General features: G+C 43.4%; 1 protein-coding gene across 3 annotated transcripts in view; it reads left to right on the top strand.

Moving 5' to 3' along the window:
- The first annotated feature begins 3,252 nt into the window (after window positions 1–3,252).
- Window positions 3,253–16,913, top strand: part of PTPRK (protein tyrosine phosphatase receptor type K) — a 576,923-nt gene continuing 563,262 nt past the window's right edge. For 2 of the 3 annotated variants that reach the window (XM_074948399.1, XM_074948400.1), the window contains exon 1: window positions 3,254–3,531. In XM_074948399.1, the coding sequence (XP_074804500.1) occupies window positions 3,426–3,531 (106 nt within the window). In that variant the 5' untranslated portion in view covers window positions 3,254–3,425. Of the gene's footprint in view, window positions 3,532–16,913 lie in introns of all 3 variants that reach the window. The other variant, XM_074948398.1, reaches the window with a different exon arrangement.

The raw sequence follows: 16,913 nt of genomic DNA, 5'->3' as shown, positions 1-16,913 counted from the left end.
AAAATATTCTCTAAGTCCTGAGATAACGAAACTCAGCCTTTGTGAAAGGGGCTATTTAAAAAAAGTTTTCTTTAGTTTGGCTGTGTCACAGTTTCTTGAGTTTCCGATTGATTTAATGGCACCCAACAGTGCAATGGAGGGGCTTTAATGAGAAATATGTAAAGGATGGGGAGATCCAGCAGAGTTCTGGAAGCATTTAAGCTTTTTCTAGTTTGCAGAGATTTATTTTGCACCTTAATTGGAGACTGTAATCATCTGGGATTAAAGATGGTGGGTTCCTCAGGGCTCCAACTGTAATGCAGAATCCCCCTCCAAGAGATTTGGGGGAAATTCATCTGAGAGTTTCTCACTGCTGTTTTAGTTGACCTCAGGCTTACACTTGATATCTGGGCTCTAAGCTCAGCTGATTTTTTTAGAGAAGTGCAAGATGTAAATTTAAATGTATTGTATTTTTCTCTTAATTCAAAGCAAAGGGCAGCACACATTCACGGCCATAACAATGTAAAAGCAAGAATAATGAATCAATTCCCATCATACTACTAATGATCTCAAACCTGATATGTTAATATCAGTATTTTTAAGTGTGCTTATTACACATTAAAATTTTTTTCTCTCTGAGCCAACATGGATTTGAGCACCACAGACTCTCTGCACATACCCTGGGAAAGGAAAGGCCATATACTTCACAGTTGCTCTATTTACTGGTGACCTGTCCACTCAATTAAAAAGCAGAATTCATTCTGAAGGAAGAAGGTCCATTCATTGCTCCTTAACCTGAATAATGTTGGCTGTAATGAGAAGCCTTTGAGTGACTGGAAAGAGAGGAAATCAGAAGACTCCACCATTGGAAGATGTGAAAATTAGTTTGGATAAACCACTTGTAAATATACTGTAGCTGTAGGTATTCATTGGCACTGGAATGGATTACAGGCCCCAATCGGGCAAGTGGATCCACAGAGGAGGACCCCTGTGCTAGTGTGGCAATATGAGATCCGCCAGTATGGATTCAGGGGTCTGCCACAGGGATCCAGCTGCAGGGGTCTAGATGACCTAATCAGTCTTTTCCCTGTACAATTTTTATATATATATATATATATATATATATATATATACATATACACACACACACACATATACACACACACACACACACACACATATATATATTTTTTTCAGGGTTTTGTATATATACAAAAACTTGAATTGAAGATAATATTATGATTTAATTTAAATCAATACATTCAAAATTAGAGCTAACAAAGTGTCCTTGGTTCTCCTTGCTCATAGGAACTGTAGTATATGTACCTAAAATCAGTAGATGACCCATTGTTTCTGCAACACCTAAAATACCAGTGCAGTTAGATCAGGAGTTGATGTGTCACGCTCATATAACTCTGAATTTCCCTGGTTCTGTCAGTTTAAACAAAGACTCCGTGTTCTCTGAAGCGCAGCTATTTGTATTCCATAGAAATACATTTGGATTGGTTTTCAATCACTCCACCCAAATAAAACATTTACCTGGGCACAATAATCTGATTCCGCTACACAATAAAAGTCTTAAAGGCCAACACCTCCTTTTTACAGAAAAGTCTTTGTGCTGGGTTTTCTTTGTATTTATTGAAAGCTAATACATTAGCCCTGATCCTGAGAAGACTTATCAAATGACCAGGGCCTAGATTTTAAATTACAGCTATACTCGTGTAGGCTAACTGTATTCCAATTCCCTTTCACAAATCCAGGGGTCAGGAAGAGCAGAAGAAATCTTGGCATTACCTCACACAGGACCTGTGAGAATATTTTATTTGATTTTTATTTACATGAGTTCATACCTGTGTGTGCTTTGTATTCAAATAATGAGAAAATAATCTGACATGTTGTGTTTCACCTGGGTTTGCTGTGAAACCATGAGTTTTGCAGGGTACAGAGGCAAACCTACTAACTGGCACAAGTTGGCTGGAAAGGGTTTTGAATCATAGCAAACCTTTTGGTGAACCTGGGCTGAATTTCAAGCCTGTAACAAAACCTGTCTGTTTTCAGTGGTTTCAGGTTTTGTTGCAATCATTTCATAACATCCCTAATTATAACTTACTAGGCAAAGAGGAAAACACACTTCAGTAAGCAAGTTCACATTTAAAAATTGGGGGGAAATGTCATCTGGTGTAAATAAATGTGAACACTGATGCCTTTACCTATCATTTCAAGTATTTTTAAAGGGCCTAATCCCGTGTCCATTCAAGTTAACGGCAAAACTCCCACGGCATTCAGTGGTGCAGGAGGATCAGGATTTTACTGCATAGCATACATTAGGTCTGGATCTTGTAAACAGCCAAATACCTGCCCTGGCACAGTCTTATTAAAGTCAGTGGGACAACATGTGAGAGAAAGGATCAGGCCCCTATATAGTATATATGGAGATAATTGAGTAGATGGTTTATTCCAATGCCAATGCAGTTAAATAAGACTTAATGGCATTATAAGCTACATGTGTTGCCAGAGAGAGTGAGAAAATGTGTGTGTATATACACCCCCACCCCAATGATAACTGTATATAATAGAGGGGTAGTCGTGTTAGTCTGGATCTGTAAAAGCGGCACAGAGTCCTGTGGCACCTTATAGACTAACAGACAGATTGGAGCATAAGCTTATGCCACAGGACTCTTTGCCTGTATATAATAGACTGGCTCCAAAATGTGTCGAGTTTTGCATCTGCATTGAAATAATATCCCCCCTCCCTCCAGTACAGTATTTATATTTTAAAATAAGAGGAACTCCAGCCAAAGCAAAGCACTGGGAGTGTGGAGTGAGTCTAACCCGTGGCTAGGACGATTCCGGTCTGCCAGTGCAGGGGCGAGTTTGTGATCCAGCCTCTTTCTCCTTTGTTCCCCTTTCTAGAGAAGAAAACGGACCGCGATAGCCCGAGACAGAATCGTTCCCCATCTCTCCCTCTCCTGCTGAAACTGCACTCGTTGCCCGGGAGAGGAGGCTGCTACACGAGGGAGGCCGGGCCCCGGTGGCTCCCGCAGCCGCTGGTGTGCCAGTGGCCGCCCGCGAGGCTGCACATCCGCGTGTCTGCAGCAGGAGGCGCTGGCGGGCCCCGCTCTGGCGGCGTCTGTGCTCCGGGCTGGAGTCCCACATTCCCTGTGCCCGGCGCTGGGAGCCGGAGGGGTTGACGTGCGCGCGCGGCTCCTCCTTCCCCTCTCGCAGAGCGGCAGCAAAGTAACTCTGGAGTTACTGGGAGCAGCCGCTGCCGAGCGTGGAAGCGCCGGGCTGGTGCTGCCCTCGGGGTGGTTCGGGGGCGGGCCCGAGGGCCGCGGAGGAGGAGGCGGTGGCTGCAGCTGGGTGAGGGGTTCCCGGCGAGCCCTGCCCGCGGAGCGTGCCGCTCGGGGCCAGCCCGCCTCTCTTCCCCAAACTTCTCCAAACTCGCCATGGAGCCGGTAGCCGGAGCCGCCGCCGCCTGGCTGCCGCTGCTCGTCCTGCTGGCCGGCCCGTCGCCGGCCCAGCTCGGAACAGCCCGAGCCCAGTTCGCGGCAGGTAAGTGGCCCCGCGGGCGGTGGGGTTGCCCGGGGAAAGACCCCGCGCTGCCCGCTACAGCTCGGCGCCCACCAGGTGCGGAGGCGCCGGCCACGGGCGCACTGTTGCGCTGGGGGAGGAGGGGGTGTGGGGTCCCGCTCCGGCCCGGGCTGCTTCTCCCAGGGCTCGGAGCAGCAGGAGGGGAGCTGGAGCTCAGGTAAGGAGGCGCCCCGGGCGGATAAGGAGGCGGCTTCCCCTGGGCAGAGCTGGCGGCGGCGCTCGCCGGGCCGCGGCGCCCTGGGGGGGGGGGGGGGCATTGTCGCGGGGTTCTCCCGCCGGAGCTGCGGGGCTCGCAAGGATTGGGCGTTCGAGCCCGGCTCGGTGCGGGACCGCCAGCGCTCGCCTCCAGTAGCTTCCTTCCTCCTGGGCGCGCGGGGGGGGGCTCGCCCCCCCCGCTCCGTACCCCGAAAAGGCAGGACGTGGGGGGGGGGTGTCTCTCCGTGTCCGAGGGGATCTCACCAGCCTGCGCCTCCTTGCTGCGGGGCTTGGAGAGCGGACGAGCGACGTGGGCATGTAAATGCCTCGTCAACTCTCTCCCTCTCCTCTAGCCAGTTTCCCAGGTAGCGTTTGTGCCGGAGCTTGTTGCTGCTCCCATTGTTCGTGGAACTTTCTCCTCTCCGGCCCCGGCGCTGGGGGAATAGCTCCCTATGTTTTGGGCATTGGTGTAGTATGGTTTATTTCCGGTCGGGCGCCTTCTCTACACACAGCACGGGATCTGGGACGTAAAAGCAAATCAAACCGAAGTTTTCTGCGGTGGGGCTGGCCTCCCAATCGCCTCCAAGAAGTGTTTTTATTAGGAAGGGGTGGAAAAACCCAGCTGCAACTCTCAACTCTGGAACGCGAAGGGGTGGCGGCGGGTATTTGGCTGGGTGGTAATAATCCCAGTTTTAACATAGCCTTAATCCCCCCCTTCCAAGTGAGGGAGGGGGCTGCCAAAACACATTGGGCCGTCGCAGTCTGATTTTTCTAAGCAAACAAGCTGCTCCCCGAGTCAGGCTGATTTTTTCTTTCTCCTTGCACTTCGGTTGCCTATACGTGTTGGGACAACTTTCCGAAGCGCTGTTGGTTTCTGCTGTCCGCTCCTCTGTGCGGTGGCAGCCCTTATAGTTTACCTGGTAAATAACAGGAGGGGTCTGGGTCCGCGCTCGGCTGTCAGACTAAGAACTTTCCTGGCCAAGCTCCCACCTCCGCATGCAACCACTTGAATGGTGACTTCCGCTCGGGGTTCGTTTGCTTTTGCAGAAGAGGTAGTCAAAACGATGAGACCGTGGAAGAGTTCACGTTTCAGAGGAGTGTATAGATTTTTGCTGTTCTTAGGATAACTGAAGCAAGTTTACAGCACCACCACCACAATGAAAACATGTGGGGATTGCCCAGTTTAAAAAACAAAACAACACCAGAAGGGGGGTACGGGTGGGGGAACCCAAGGAGGGAGCTGTAACCATTTCAGATGGCTCAAAAGTGAGAGAGGGGCAAATATTCAGGTGGCAGCACAGGCACTCTGAGGTGCAGTCAAGCAAAGATGATGAAATACAGCATACAGAATAAAAGAGGTTCTGACCATGGTAGACAAGGAGAGATATAAGCGGAATGCAATTGCTGTGTTTAGAGTGTGGTCAGTTAGTAGTATAACAGTAAATGTGCTGCATGCCTTTCTACTGTAGGATGGAAATCACATTTTGGGCTGGTTTCTTCATATGAAGCATTACATATGAGAATAGTACAGAAGATTCTCGTTGTCGTCCCGTTCACCCCCTCCCCCCCCCCCGTTGGGCGCATGAGTTTGAAAAGATGTTTGGGCCCTATCTTATCGGGACCTTAGTTTGTTGATTGAAAATTTGAACTAGAACGTGGCTGTGATTGAAGGTATATGTATTCATGAGAATTTGAAATACTGTTGTCATTGCAGCTGAAGTGTAAAATTTTAATTGTAAGAGAAGAGTGTTGTTCTGTTCTCCTGAATACATTTCTTCCTCTTTGTTAGAAGATTTGAACCTTGAAATTTTCTTTTAATCAAGAAAGATAAGGTGATGATGGAAGTTGTGCTGATCTGCGCGGCTTACGTGTCCTATGTGACTGACTTGGAGGTGTATAATAATTTAATATATGCTTATAGAAATTGTTAGCAAAGGTAAACATTGATGTATTGTGTGGTAAAGGTCTTCACTGGGGAAAAGAAAAGAGGAATACAAGATGTGCAGCACTTGTTTTCCTTACAGTTGATATTACAGGGATGGCTAAAGTATTACGCTAAGGCAGAAAATACCTTTATGTATGCATCATACTATAGAAATTAGACTGATGATTTGGCTATGGCAATATGAAATAACACTGACTTGACGGTGTCATATCAATGTACCATATATATATATATAGAGAGAGAGAGAGAGAGATTTCTACTTCAAGACCCTTGCTTTCACAAGCTTGTATATTTACATAGACGTGTGGTCACTTGTGTGTCCTAGGCTCCCGTGATATTTCATGTCTTAGAACGTGTCTGAAACCCTTTTGGTATTTAACGGAGACCACAAAAAGTTATGTCAGTACCTTAAAATTTACAGTGAGTAGAAGAATGTAGGATTCTGACAGTAGGTAAAGCCTGAGTGAGTTGAAGAACCGCATCTGTAGGAAGACATGGGATTGATTTTATTTCATATACTGAGTTTTTTCAGTAGCTAATACATTCACTTTCTAATGCTAAGCATAGGATGTGCTGATGTATTGTACTGATCAGAACTCCATCAATTAGAAGCCTGCTCAGTCAGACTCTTTTAAAAGTTAGAAGAAAAATAGCATGTTCTGACAACATCAGCTACAGAATATGGAAGTTTAAGATTCTGTGTTTATGCATCATAATTGAGACACTTGTGGCTGAAAAGTCATGTTAAATTACCTTGTCCATCCACCTGTCAGTGCAGAGTTGTTCCCTACTATGTGTTTCCTGATGTTTAGTCTAGTTATGAATGTCCCAGATTTAGTAAAGCTATATACACTTATTCTTTCACTATCACAAGCCAATCCCTGTAGCCCTTAATTATTTCTGTTCTCTGAATTCTCTTCAGAATTCTGACATCTTTCTTGTATCAAAGGGTTTAAAAGTATATGCAATACACAAGGTGAGGGTGTGCCCCTGCCATACGGAGAGGGACCTTCTCTCTAGCCCACGATGAGATGCCTCTGTGCATACAGCCAAAGATGCATCCTCTTAGCTGCTGACTAGCACCCCAAAGTTTTTTAGCAGCATTACTTCTTTCTGAGTACATTCCTTTGACTGATTGCTGCTCCCCTCCTCATGTATTAGCCTGCCGTTTTCCAAGTTAAAGCTCATTCTAATTCCACTCCAGCTTCCTTTGTATTTGTATTCATCTTCTCCAACTCATAAGAATTTAAAACAATGTTACTATTCATCCTTTCTTCTTGATTATTAATACAGATGTTGACTCAATTTGGGTCTGATACCAATATCTGCAGTACCCCACTGACATCTCTACAACATATCAGTCAAAATGATATTTTCTTTTGTTTTATGGGTCCTTCACACAGTTTTCAATCTATGAACAGTGGCCAGATCCAAGACAGTTTAAGTTAATATTCAGGTTGGATTGTGTGATGTGCTATATTACAGGCCTGGCCAAACTGTGGCCCACAGTTAAATGCAGCCCTCCTCCAAATGGGTTTTGTGATGCCTGCACTCCCTCCCTATGTATTCTATGAAAGCACAGGGAAAGGAGGTGAGGCGGAGCAAGTTAAAAGAGAAATGCAGGAAAAAATGAGAACAGCAAAGAAAAAAGAGCAAGATGAATTTTGAAAGGAAATAGCTACAGATGGAAATTTTCTCTGGCATATAATCCCCAGCCCCATCATACATAGATGACACGTGGTAGGTGTCTAATTTTTTTCTTTGCAATGGTGCAGGCAGAAGCGTTTTTAACAATTCCTGCCCTTTAGTATACTGTTGCTTTATGCTGCTGCTGCTTTTCATCCTTCTTGTTTTTTAAGATGTAATGGAACATGGGCCTTCAACTTGGTATGTGCCTGTCACACTCTGGGCTAAAACATTCTGACAGTGCCTGAAGTTCACAGAAGTCTAGCTGTTTCAGATACAGCACATGCTTCAATCTATGATTTTTGCAGTTGAATAAGGAACTGATCAATTTTACAATTAGTTCATTATAAATAGATGCTGCTTAATAGTATTAAATAATAGCAGTTAGACTTCTTAAATTTTGAAAAAACAAAATAAATTTTTTTTTTACTGGCTTTCATCCAGCTTTAATAGCAATATTGTTATATTACCTGAGATGACATCCATTACAACAGTTCAGAATTTTATTTTATGTTAAATACAATACACTAGACTAAAATTCTTAGAGATGGATCAGCCTCATATGCCTAAAGCTCTGAAATTTAAAATTTTATCTCACAGAACATGTTTTTAAAGAGAGATAATTAAAACAACTTAAACATAAGGTCCTTGTATTTTAAAAGGTCAAGGCTTTGTAAAATATATTACAAATTTAAGGAATGAACCTGCAAACTTTACATGGCAGTAGTCTCTACAAATTGGGGCTCTCTGGATGAGCAAAGGCTAAATGTATAAGGATTGCAAGATTAGGCCCTTGATTAATATGTTCATTTAAAGTTTAATAGAATTTCTTTCTCAAAGAAAGAACTTTACTATCTTTGAAATCTGATATAGTAGAGCAATACAAGTGTTGTTTCTTTTATAAGGAGTTTATAATAATCTAAGAGCTAACCTTGATATAGGGAAACATACCAAAATCTTTAGCCAGGCTTACTAAAATGAAATTATTAATATTTCATGTTTATCTCATTGTGTAAAAGGTTTAGGCAGTTACTAAAATATTAAAAATAATATTAGATTAGGAATTAAAAAGGTTTTTGAAACTGAGTGACCCCTCTAGTATTAAAGCAGCTAAAGTCTGGTTAGTATTTTCTTACTGATTATGTTCAAAGTTGTGTGTAGCATACAGTCAAATTTTATATATACACAGTCTGTGTGTGCATATAACATTTTAAAGAAGATTAAGATTTAAAAAAATATTTAAAAAACTGATAAACTGCTTAGGTGATCGTTAAAGCCATGTTGTCACAGAATATATTAGCATTCTCCTTTGTATGTTGGTATCTCTTGTACAGGGTGGGCAAACTTTTTGGCCCAAGGGCCACATCGGTGTTGCAAATCTGTATGGAGGGCTGGGTAGGGAAGGCTGTGCCTCCCCAAACAGCCTGGCCACCCCCCCCCCCCGCCCCCACTTCCTGCCCCCTGACTGCCCCCTCAGAACCCTAGACCCATCCAACCTCCCCGTTCCTTGTCCCCTGACTGCCCCCTCCTGGGACCCCACCCCTTACCTAACCCCACTGTCTCCTGACTGCTCCGCCCCCTGACAGCACGCCCCAGGATTCCCATGCCTATCCAATGCCCCCTATCCCCTGACTGCCCCTCCAAAACCTCTGCCCCATCCAACTGCCCTCTGCTCCCCGTCCCCTGACTGCCCCCCGAGACCCCCTGCCCCTTATCCAACCTCCCCCCCTTACCATGCTGCTCAGAGCAGCAGGAGCTCGCAGCCCGGCCAGAGCCAGCCACGCTGCCCGGCAGGAGCGGTGGGCCAGAGCGTGGGCGGCGCGGTGCGCTGAGGCTGCGGGGAAGGGGGAACAGCGGGGGAGAGGCTGGGGGCTCGCCTCCCCGGCTGGGAGCTCAGGGGCTGGGCAGGATGGTCCTGCGGGCGGTAGTTTGCCCACCTCTGCTCTTGTATGTGGGCTTGTTAATCCAAGGCCTCAATCTTGCATAATTATTTGCAGTAGTGGGGCCAAAATTAATGGACAAACTATTACAATTGTGAGATGTGGATTAAGTTCCAGAGTGCAGTTTGTGTTAACCGGACATTAGTGATACTTAACAATTAGTTTCCATCTAGTAAAATTTTAGATACCATCTGAAATAATGGTGTTGCTTTACTATTTGTGATGCATGCTTTTTTCATTAACATAGGTCAAGTGAACTGGTGGGTGGGCAGAAAATGAGACATATAACATTAAAGAATAATTTTGGTTGTAAACCTTGTCACAGAAACTGTATTTCATTGATCAAGTGTATAGCTCAAAACACATTCTTGCTGCTCCTATGTTGTACACCTTGTTTGGTGGTGAGCAGGAAGGTAGAATTATTTTCTCTGTTACTGCACATTCAGACTATAGTGTAGATGACTTTGAAGAACTATTAAAATGCTGTTGAAATAATAACATAGAATAAGCAATTTTATACAAATGCCTGAGAATAAAAAACATGTTACAATTAGGGTTGCTAATTTTGGTTGGATATATTCCTGGAGGTTTCATCACATGACACAATCTTTAATTCCTGGAGATTCCAGGACAAACCTGGAGGGTTGGCAACACTAGCTGCAATGTTTCCTAAAATAATAAGCTCTTTTATGCTTGCACAGCAGCAATATTGTGTTAGAGACCAAAGTTTATAGTTCAGTTAAACAATACCACGCCCCCTTCCCCCCTGCCAGGTTGCTTGTTGAATATTTATTTAATCATTTCTTTATGTGGGTGCTGAGCAATTCAGTAGACTCTTAAAGTAAGTAATTTTTTTTGAATTGTGGAGGGTAAGGTCACAGTTGACTATTGTGAGGATTGTTGACACACTTAAGGAGTTCCATTTACTTTGTTTAGCACTTGGCAGGTAGTTGTGCAATTCAGTTGCTTTTGTTTGTTCAGGATGGGGGTGAGTTGGGAAAATCAATGTAAAATTTTAGGGCACTGACACCATGGATCGGTTTGTATCTGAAGGAACAGTGCTGTTTTTTTGTTTTGCCTTTTTTTCTTGAAATTAATTTCCACAAAAATTCTAGGTGTGTGTTTCTTAACGAATCTCTAAGTGTGTTTAAATGGTCTGTTTGCTCTGCTGTGTCTGTTTCCATGGTCAAATCCCTGTCTCTGAGTCAAGATTTTGTCTTACTTTCAAGAATTCACCAGCAGTTCTAAAATATTGAATAGATTCAAAGATACTGGCTGACACAGACCAATGAAAACAAGAAAATTCAGTTAAAAGCTGCCCATCTCCCGCCTGGCAGCAGTATGCAGAGCTGAGAATACATTGAGATTGTGGACACTACTCCTCAGCTCTCTTTGTATTTAATTGCAACCTTATATGACCCCCAGCTGTGTAATTCTGCCTTTGGCCGATTTGCAGGATTGGGGCCATTATACTACATATTAAGGGTGAAATCCCTATATTTTAAGAGTGAGATTCTTCATTTCAGTAACTGCTGTCCCAAATGTAAAAGTTATTTTAGTGTGAGTCTTGGTTTATTGGCTGTCATGTTTTTAAAACAAAACAAATACTTTCCAGAATCAGTGAGAGGTTTTATCCAGCGAAACAAAGAAAAAACCCTCAATTTTTATAGACTCAGAAAGTATGCATCAAAACTTTTTAATTTTGTATTGTTTTCTGGGAACACACATTTAGTTTTTACACTTAAAAACTGTTTTAAATCTCATCTGAGAGAGACAGAATATATTGATTTACAGCTGTTCTACACGCCTTGAGAGCGGATTTTTTTATGGGTTTGGTTGACTTAATACCATGACAGTGCATATTGGCATAGCCATAACACTGTTTTGTCAGTGAAGTAATTGAGTGACATATTTATGGCACGATTATACTATTGAGCTTGGATCTAAGCTTGCTATCATGTAAAGACTACATTCTTGGTAGTAAGTGGCTGCAGGATTGAGCCCTTAAAGATGTGAATTTGTAAGCCTGTGGTTTACTACTGCTTCAATTCCCAGAAAATCATACGATTGTCTAGATTAATTGAAAAACGCAATATTTTCACAAAAAGAAAAGGAGTGCTTGTGGCACCTTAGAGACTAACCAATTTATTTGAGCATAAGCTTTCGTGAGCTACAGCTCACTTCATCGGATGCATGCTGTGGAAAGTGTAGTAGATCTTATTATACACACACACAAAGCATGAAAAAATACCTCCTCCCACCCCACTCTCCTGCTGGTAATAGCTTATCTAAAGTGATCACTCTCCTTACATTGTGTATGATAATCAAGGTGGGCCATTTCCAGCACAAATCCAGGGTTTAACAAGAACGTCGGGGGGCGGGGGGGTGGTTAGGAAAAAACAAGGGGAAATAGGCTACCTTGCATAATGACTAAGCCACTCCCAGTCTCTATTCAAGCCTAATTAATTGTATCCAATTTGCAAATGAATTCCAATTCAGCAGTTTCTCGCTGGAGTCTGGATTTGAAGTTTTTTTTTTTTTGTAAAATGGCGACTTTCATGTCTGTAATCGCGTAACCAGAGAGATTGAAGTGTTTTCCGACTGGTTTATGAATGTTATAATTCTTGACATCTGATTTGTGTCCATTTACTCTTTTACGTAGACTGTCCAGTTTGACCAATGTACATGGCAGAGGGGCATTGGTGGCACATGATGGCATATATCACATTGGTGGATGTGCAGGTGAACGAGCTTCTGATAGTGTGGCTGATGTTATTAGGCCCTATGATGGTGTCCCCTGAATAGATATGTGGGCACAGTTGGCAACGGGCTTTGATGCAAGGATAGGTTCCTGGGTTAGTGGTTCTGTTGTGTGGTATGTGGTTGTTGGTGAGTATTTGCTTCAGGTTGGGGGGCTGTCTGTAGGCAAGGACTGTCCTGTCTCCCAAGATTTGTGAGAGTGTTGGGTCATCCTTCAGGATAGGTTGTAGATCCTTAATAATGCGTTGGAGGGGTTTTAGTTGGGGGCTGAAGGTGACGGCTAGTGGCGTTCTGTTATTTTCTTTGTTAGGCCTGTCCTGTAGTAGGTGACTTCTGGGAACTCTTCTGGCTCTATCAATCTGTTTCTTCACTTCTGCAGGTGGGTATTGTAGTTGTAAGAATGCTTGATAGAGATCTTGTAGGTGTTTGCCTCTGTCTGAGGGGTTGGAGCAAATGCGGTTGTATCGCAGAGCTTGGCTGTAGACAATGGATCGTGTGGTGTGGTCAGGGTGAAAGCTGGAGGCATGTAGGTAGGAATAGCGGTCAGTAGGTTTCCGGTATAGGGTGGTGTTTATGTGACCATCGTTTATTAGCACTGTAGTGTCCAGGAAGTGGATCTCTTGTGTGGACTGGTCCAGGCTGAGGTTGATGGTGGGATGGAAATTGTTGAAGTCATGGTGGAATTCCTCAAGGGCTTCTTTTCCATGGGTCCAGATGATGAAGATGTCATCAATATAGCGCAAGTAGAGTAGGGGCGTTAGGGGACGAGAGCTGAGGAAGCGTTGTTCTAAGTCAGCCATAAAAATGTTGGCATACTGTGGGGCCATGCGGGTACCCATAGCAGTGCCGCTGCTCTGAAGGTATACATTGTCCCCAAATGTAAAGGGTAAGGACAAAGTCACAAAGTTCAGCCACCAGGTTAGCTGTGACATTATCGGGGATAGTGTTCTTGATGGCTTGTAGTCCATCTTTGTGTGGAATGTTGGTGTAGAGGGCTTTCTATATCCATAGTGGCCAGGATGGTGTTATCAGGAAGATCACCGATGGATTGTAGTTTCCTCAGGAAGTCAGTGGTGTCTCGAAGGTAGCTGGGAGCGCTGGTAGCGTAGGGCCTGAGGAGGGAGTCTACATAGCCAGACAATCCTGCTGTCAAGGTGCCAATGCCTGAGATGATGGGGCGCCCAGGATTTCCAGGTTTATGGATCTTGGGTAGTAGATAGAATATCCCAGTTCGGGGTTCCAGGGGTGTGTCTGTGCGGATTTGATCTTGTGCTTTTTCAGGGAGTTTCTTGAGCAAATGCTGTAGTTGCTTTTGGTAACTCTCAGTGGGATCAGAGGGTAATGGCTTGTAGAAAGTGGTGTTGGAGAGCTGCCGAGCAGCCTCTTGTTCATATTCCGACCTATTCATGATGACAACAGCACCTCCTTTGTCAGCCTTTTTGATTATGATGTCAGAGTTGTTTCTGAGGCTGGGAATGGCATTGTGTTCCGTACGGCTGAGGTTATGGGGCAAGTGATGCTGCTTTTCTACAATTTCAGCCCGTGCACGTCGGCGGAAGCACTCTATGTAGAAGTCCAGTCTGCTGTTTCGACCTTCAGGAGGAGTCCACCTAGAATCCTTCTTTTTGTAGTATTGGTAGGAAGGTCTCTGTGGATTAGTATGTTGTTCAGAGGTATGCTGGAAATATTCCTTGAGTCGGAGACGTCGAAAATAGGATTCCAGGTCACCACAGAACTGTATCATTTTCGTGGGGGTGGAGGGGCAGAAGGAGAGGCCCCGAGATAGGACAGTTGCTTCTGCTGGGCTGAGAGTATAGTTGGATAGGTTAACAATATTGCTGGGTGGGTTGAGGGAACCATTGCTGTGGCCCCTTGTGGCATGTAGTAGTTTAGAAAGTTTAGTGTCCTTTTTCTTTTGTAGAGAAGCAAAGTGTGTGTTGTAAATGGCTTGTCTAGTTTTAGTAAAGTCCAGCCACGAGGAAGTTTGTGTGGAAGGTTGGTTTTTTATGAGAGTATCCATTTTTGAGAGCTCATTCTTAATCTTTCCCTGTTTGCTGTAGAGGATGTTGATCAGGTGATTCCGCAGTTTCTTTGAGAGCCTGTGGCACAAGCTGTCACATAGTCTGTGTGGTATGTAGATTGTAATGGATTTTTTACCTTCAGTCCTTTTGGTACGATGTCCATCTGTTTGCATTTGGAAAGGAAATATTTGGAAATATTTTCACACTCTCCCAATTGTCTCACTTTGGGTACTTATGAATTAGGCCTTTGTTTTAAAGCCAGATTTTCTCTTCTGTAATTTAATGGTTGCATATTCGTTATTTTTACTGTACATTGAAGACGATATTTATACTGACTAGTTGAGTTGTATGCTTTGTGTATGTTTGTGTGAAATATAGATATCACTCTCCCTTACTGTAATAACAAAGCAAAACCATACTGCTGGCTTTGAAGATAACTAACTGGCAGAGAAAAATGCCCTGACAAAACAAATTTGATTCTAATTAAAGTAACTTCTAACAGCTTCTGATAAATTATGTCCTTTGTGGAGTGGAAACACTTAATTTTATAAATGTTTTAGCTTTTAATTATGATTATTGCTAAGTAGCATTTCCATGTATTATTTTTTCTATAGTTTTTAGTAGCTTGGCTTAAAATACCTATTGACTTTAAGTGCTTACATCATCCCAAGGGTATACAGAAGCTGGGAGTGTGCTAGCATGCTAAAAATGGCAGTGTGGCCACAGCGACTCAGGCTAGTCAGCTGAGCACAAACCTGAAGGACCCTGTGGATAAATACTCATGTGGCTAGCCCATGCTGCTGTCTATGCCACTGTAGTCACATTGCTATTTTTAGCATACTGACTGAAGCAGAACTAGCATCTGTCTACCTGCACTAGGGAGCAAGCTCCCAGCTACTGTATAGACATACCTTGCAGTTGATAAGCACAAATGCCTTAATACTTGAATGTTTCACTCGGTGGTTCCTGATGTCCCATGAAGTTTGTGGCAAGTGAAAATTACAAAAACTGGGTCATTTTCATTCTGTATCTATTGGTGGTAATAGAACAATTCTTCCACTTTTAACAGCTTGCCATTTGGTATCTTTCAGGCTTTGCATGGTGATTGGGAGATTAAAATCAGAATGGGGGACTAGATGTATCTTTGCAATTCTTGAGGCTTCCTCCTGATACTGTCTCTGACTAAATGTGGGAGAGCACAGTTGAATTTCTTTCTCACCCTCTTATATAATGCAGGGGTAAGTCTTTGTGACTTTTAGCAGTGAGACAGCAGTCAATACTTAGTAGAAGGGCAAGTCATCAAAACCTAGTAATGTAAAGTAGAGAAGGCAATTTTATATTTTGTACAATTGCTAAACTTCAGTTTCCCTTGAAAGCACAATTTCTGTATTTTCTCTATTTTCCTTCCTGTGGAGGAGGGCTTCTTCAGAGTGGCATGTTGAGAGATGAATATTGCCTTGTTGTAAGTGACCTGCAAATAAATATATATATAATAGACTTCTGCCTCTTTAGTGCTTTAGAGATGAAAAGGGCCTGAAAAATGTGGGTCTATTTGTTCCTCTCTGCTTGTGTGTTGTTTTTTTTTTTTTTTAACCTTTAGAAACACAAGGAACGTCAACTTTGATCTTCCCAGGTTTTGCTGGAGGACTTCTGAAGGGCCTTGGAAGATAAATATTGTTAATTCTTGCCCCTTAAGTGAAGGGAGAGGGTGTTGAGTCATAGATGTCCTTTCTCTGAACTGTTTGTCACTGAAGTTAAGCAGGTATTAAATGGCAAAGAAATAAAAATAATTAATCCACAGTTAAGGTTGCTTGGTGATAGTTCATGCCCTTCCAGAACATGAAGTACAGCAAAACTCAAATTTATGAAAACCAGGAAATACAGAATTCAGGAACATGTCCTTGTAATGTTACCTCTGCCTTCCCAGAGCAGGCAATAAGCACAGGGAATTATCTACATGTACTGCAGCTGCATTCAGGGTGTGAACTGGTGCTAACTGAATGGTGGAGGCAGTGGGTGGAACAGGTAGCTAGAGATTTGTTTGTTCACTGAAGAGATGGGGATTAGCTTGATGAGCCAGAGCTGTGATTATGATATGAAGAGATCAGGGTTTGTTGTGCCCAGTACATGTATGAGTAAAGGAAAGGGAGCATGAGTATCTTGACACGCTATTGCAAAATTGTACAGGTTGTCTCTGTACCAAGGTATGGGGGAGGTGTATTTTTTTTTTTTAACCACCATAATTAGATCAGTAATGACTTAAGATATGAGAGAAACCTCTGGGTTTAGTAATGGGTAAGAGAAAGTATAGGTTTAGGTGGTATTCTGTGAGTTAGTGTGAAGAGTTATTAAATTTCCAAAACGTGGTGTTTTGTCATGAAAGTAGACTAGGGGCAGGTCTATAGTTAAAATGCTGCAGCAAAGATTCTATCTACACCAGTGGGAGGGCTTCTCCCATCAGCACAGCTACTCCACATCCCCAAGAGGCAGTAGTTATGTCGACAGAGAATTCTCTCATCAACCTTGTGCTGCCTATACTGGAGGTTAGGTCAGTTTAACTGCATTGCTCAGGGGTGTGAATTTTTAACACCCCTGAGCAACGAAGTTATACATACCTAATTTCCTAGTGTACACCTGGCCTAAGTGGTTGAGTATAGGGTAGGTTCAGGTTGCATCTTTTCTTTACAGTGCAAATGCAGAGTGAAAGTATGGGTGTTTCGGAGCTCTCAGAGAGGGCAGAGTTAAGGTTGTGTGGGCATGTACTTTAACCTTGTGTTTCCTGGTTTTCACAAGTTT

The sequence above is a fragment of the Natator depressus genome, chromosome 3 (genome assembly GCF_965152275.1).
Source record: "Natator depressus isolate rNatDep1 chromosome 3, rNatDep2.hap1, whole genome shotgun sequence".
NCBI classification, from domain to species: Eukaryota; Metazoa; Chordata; order Testudines; family Cheloniidae; genus Natator; species Natator depressus.
Note: the sequence above shows the minus strand (reverse complement) of the source record. Positions and strands in the feature narration are given on the sequence as shown.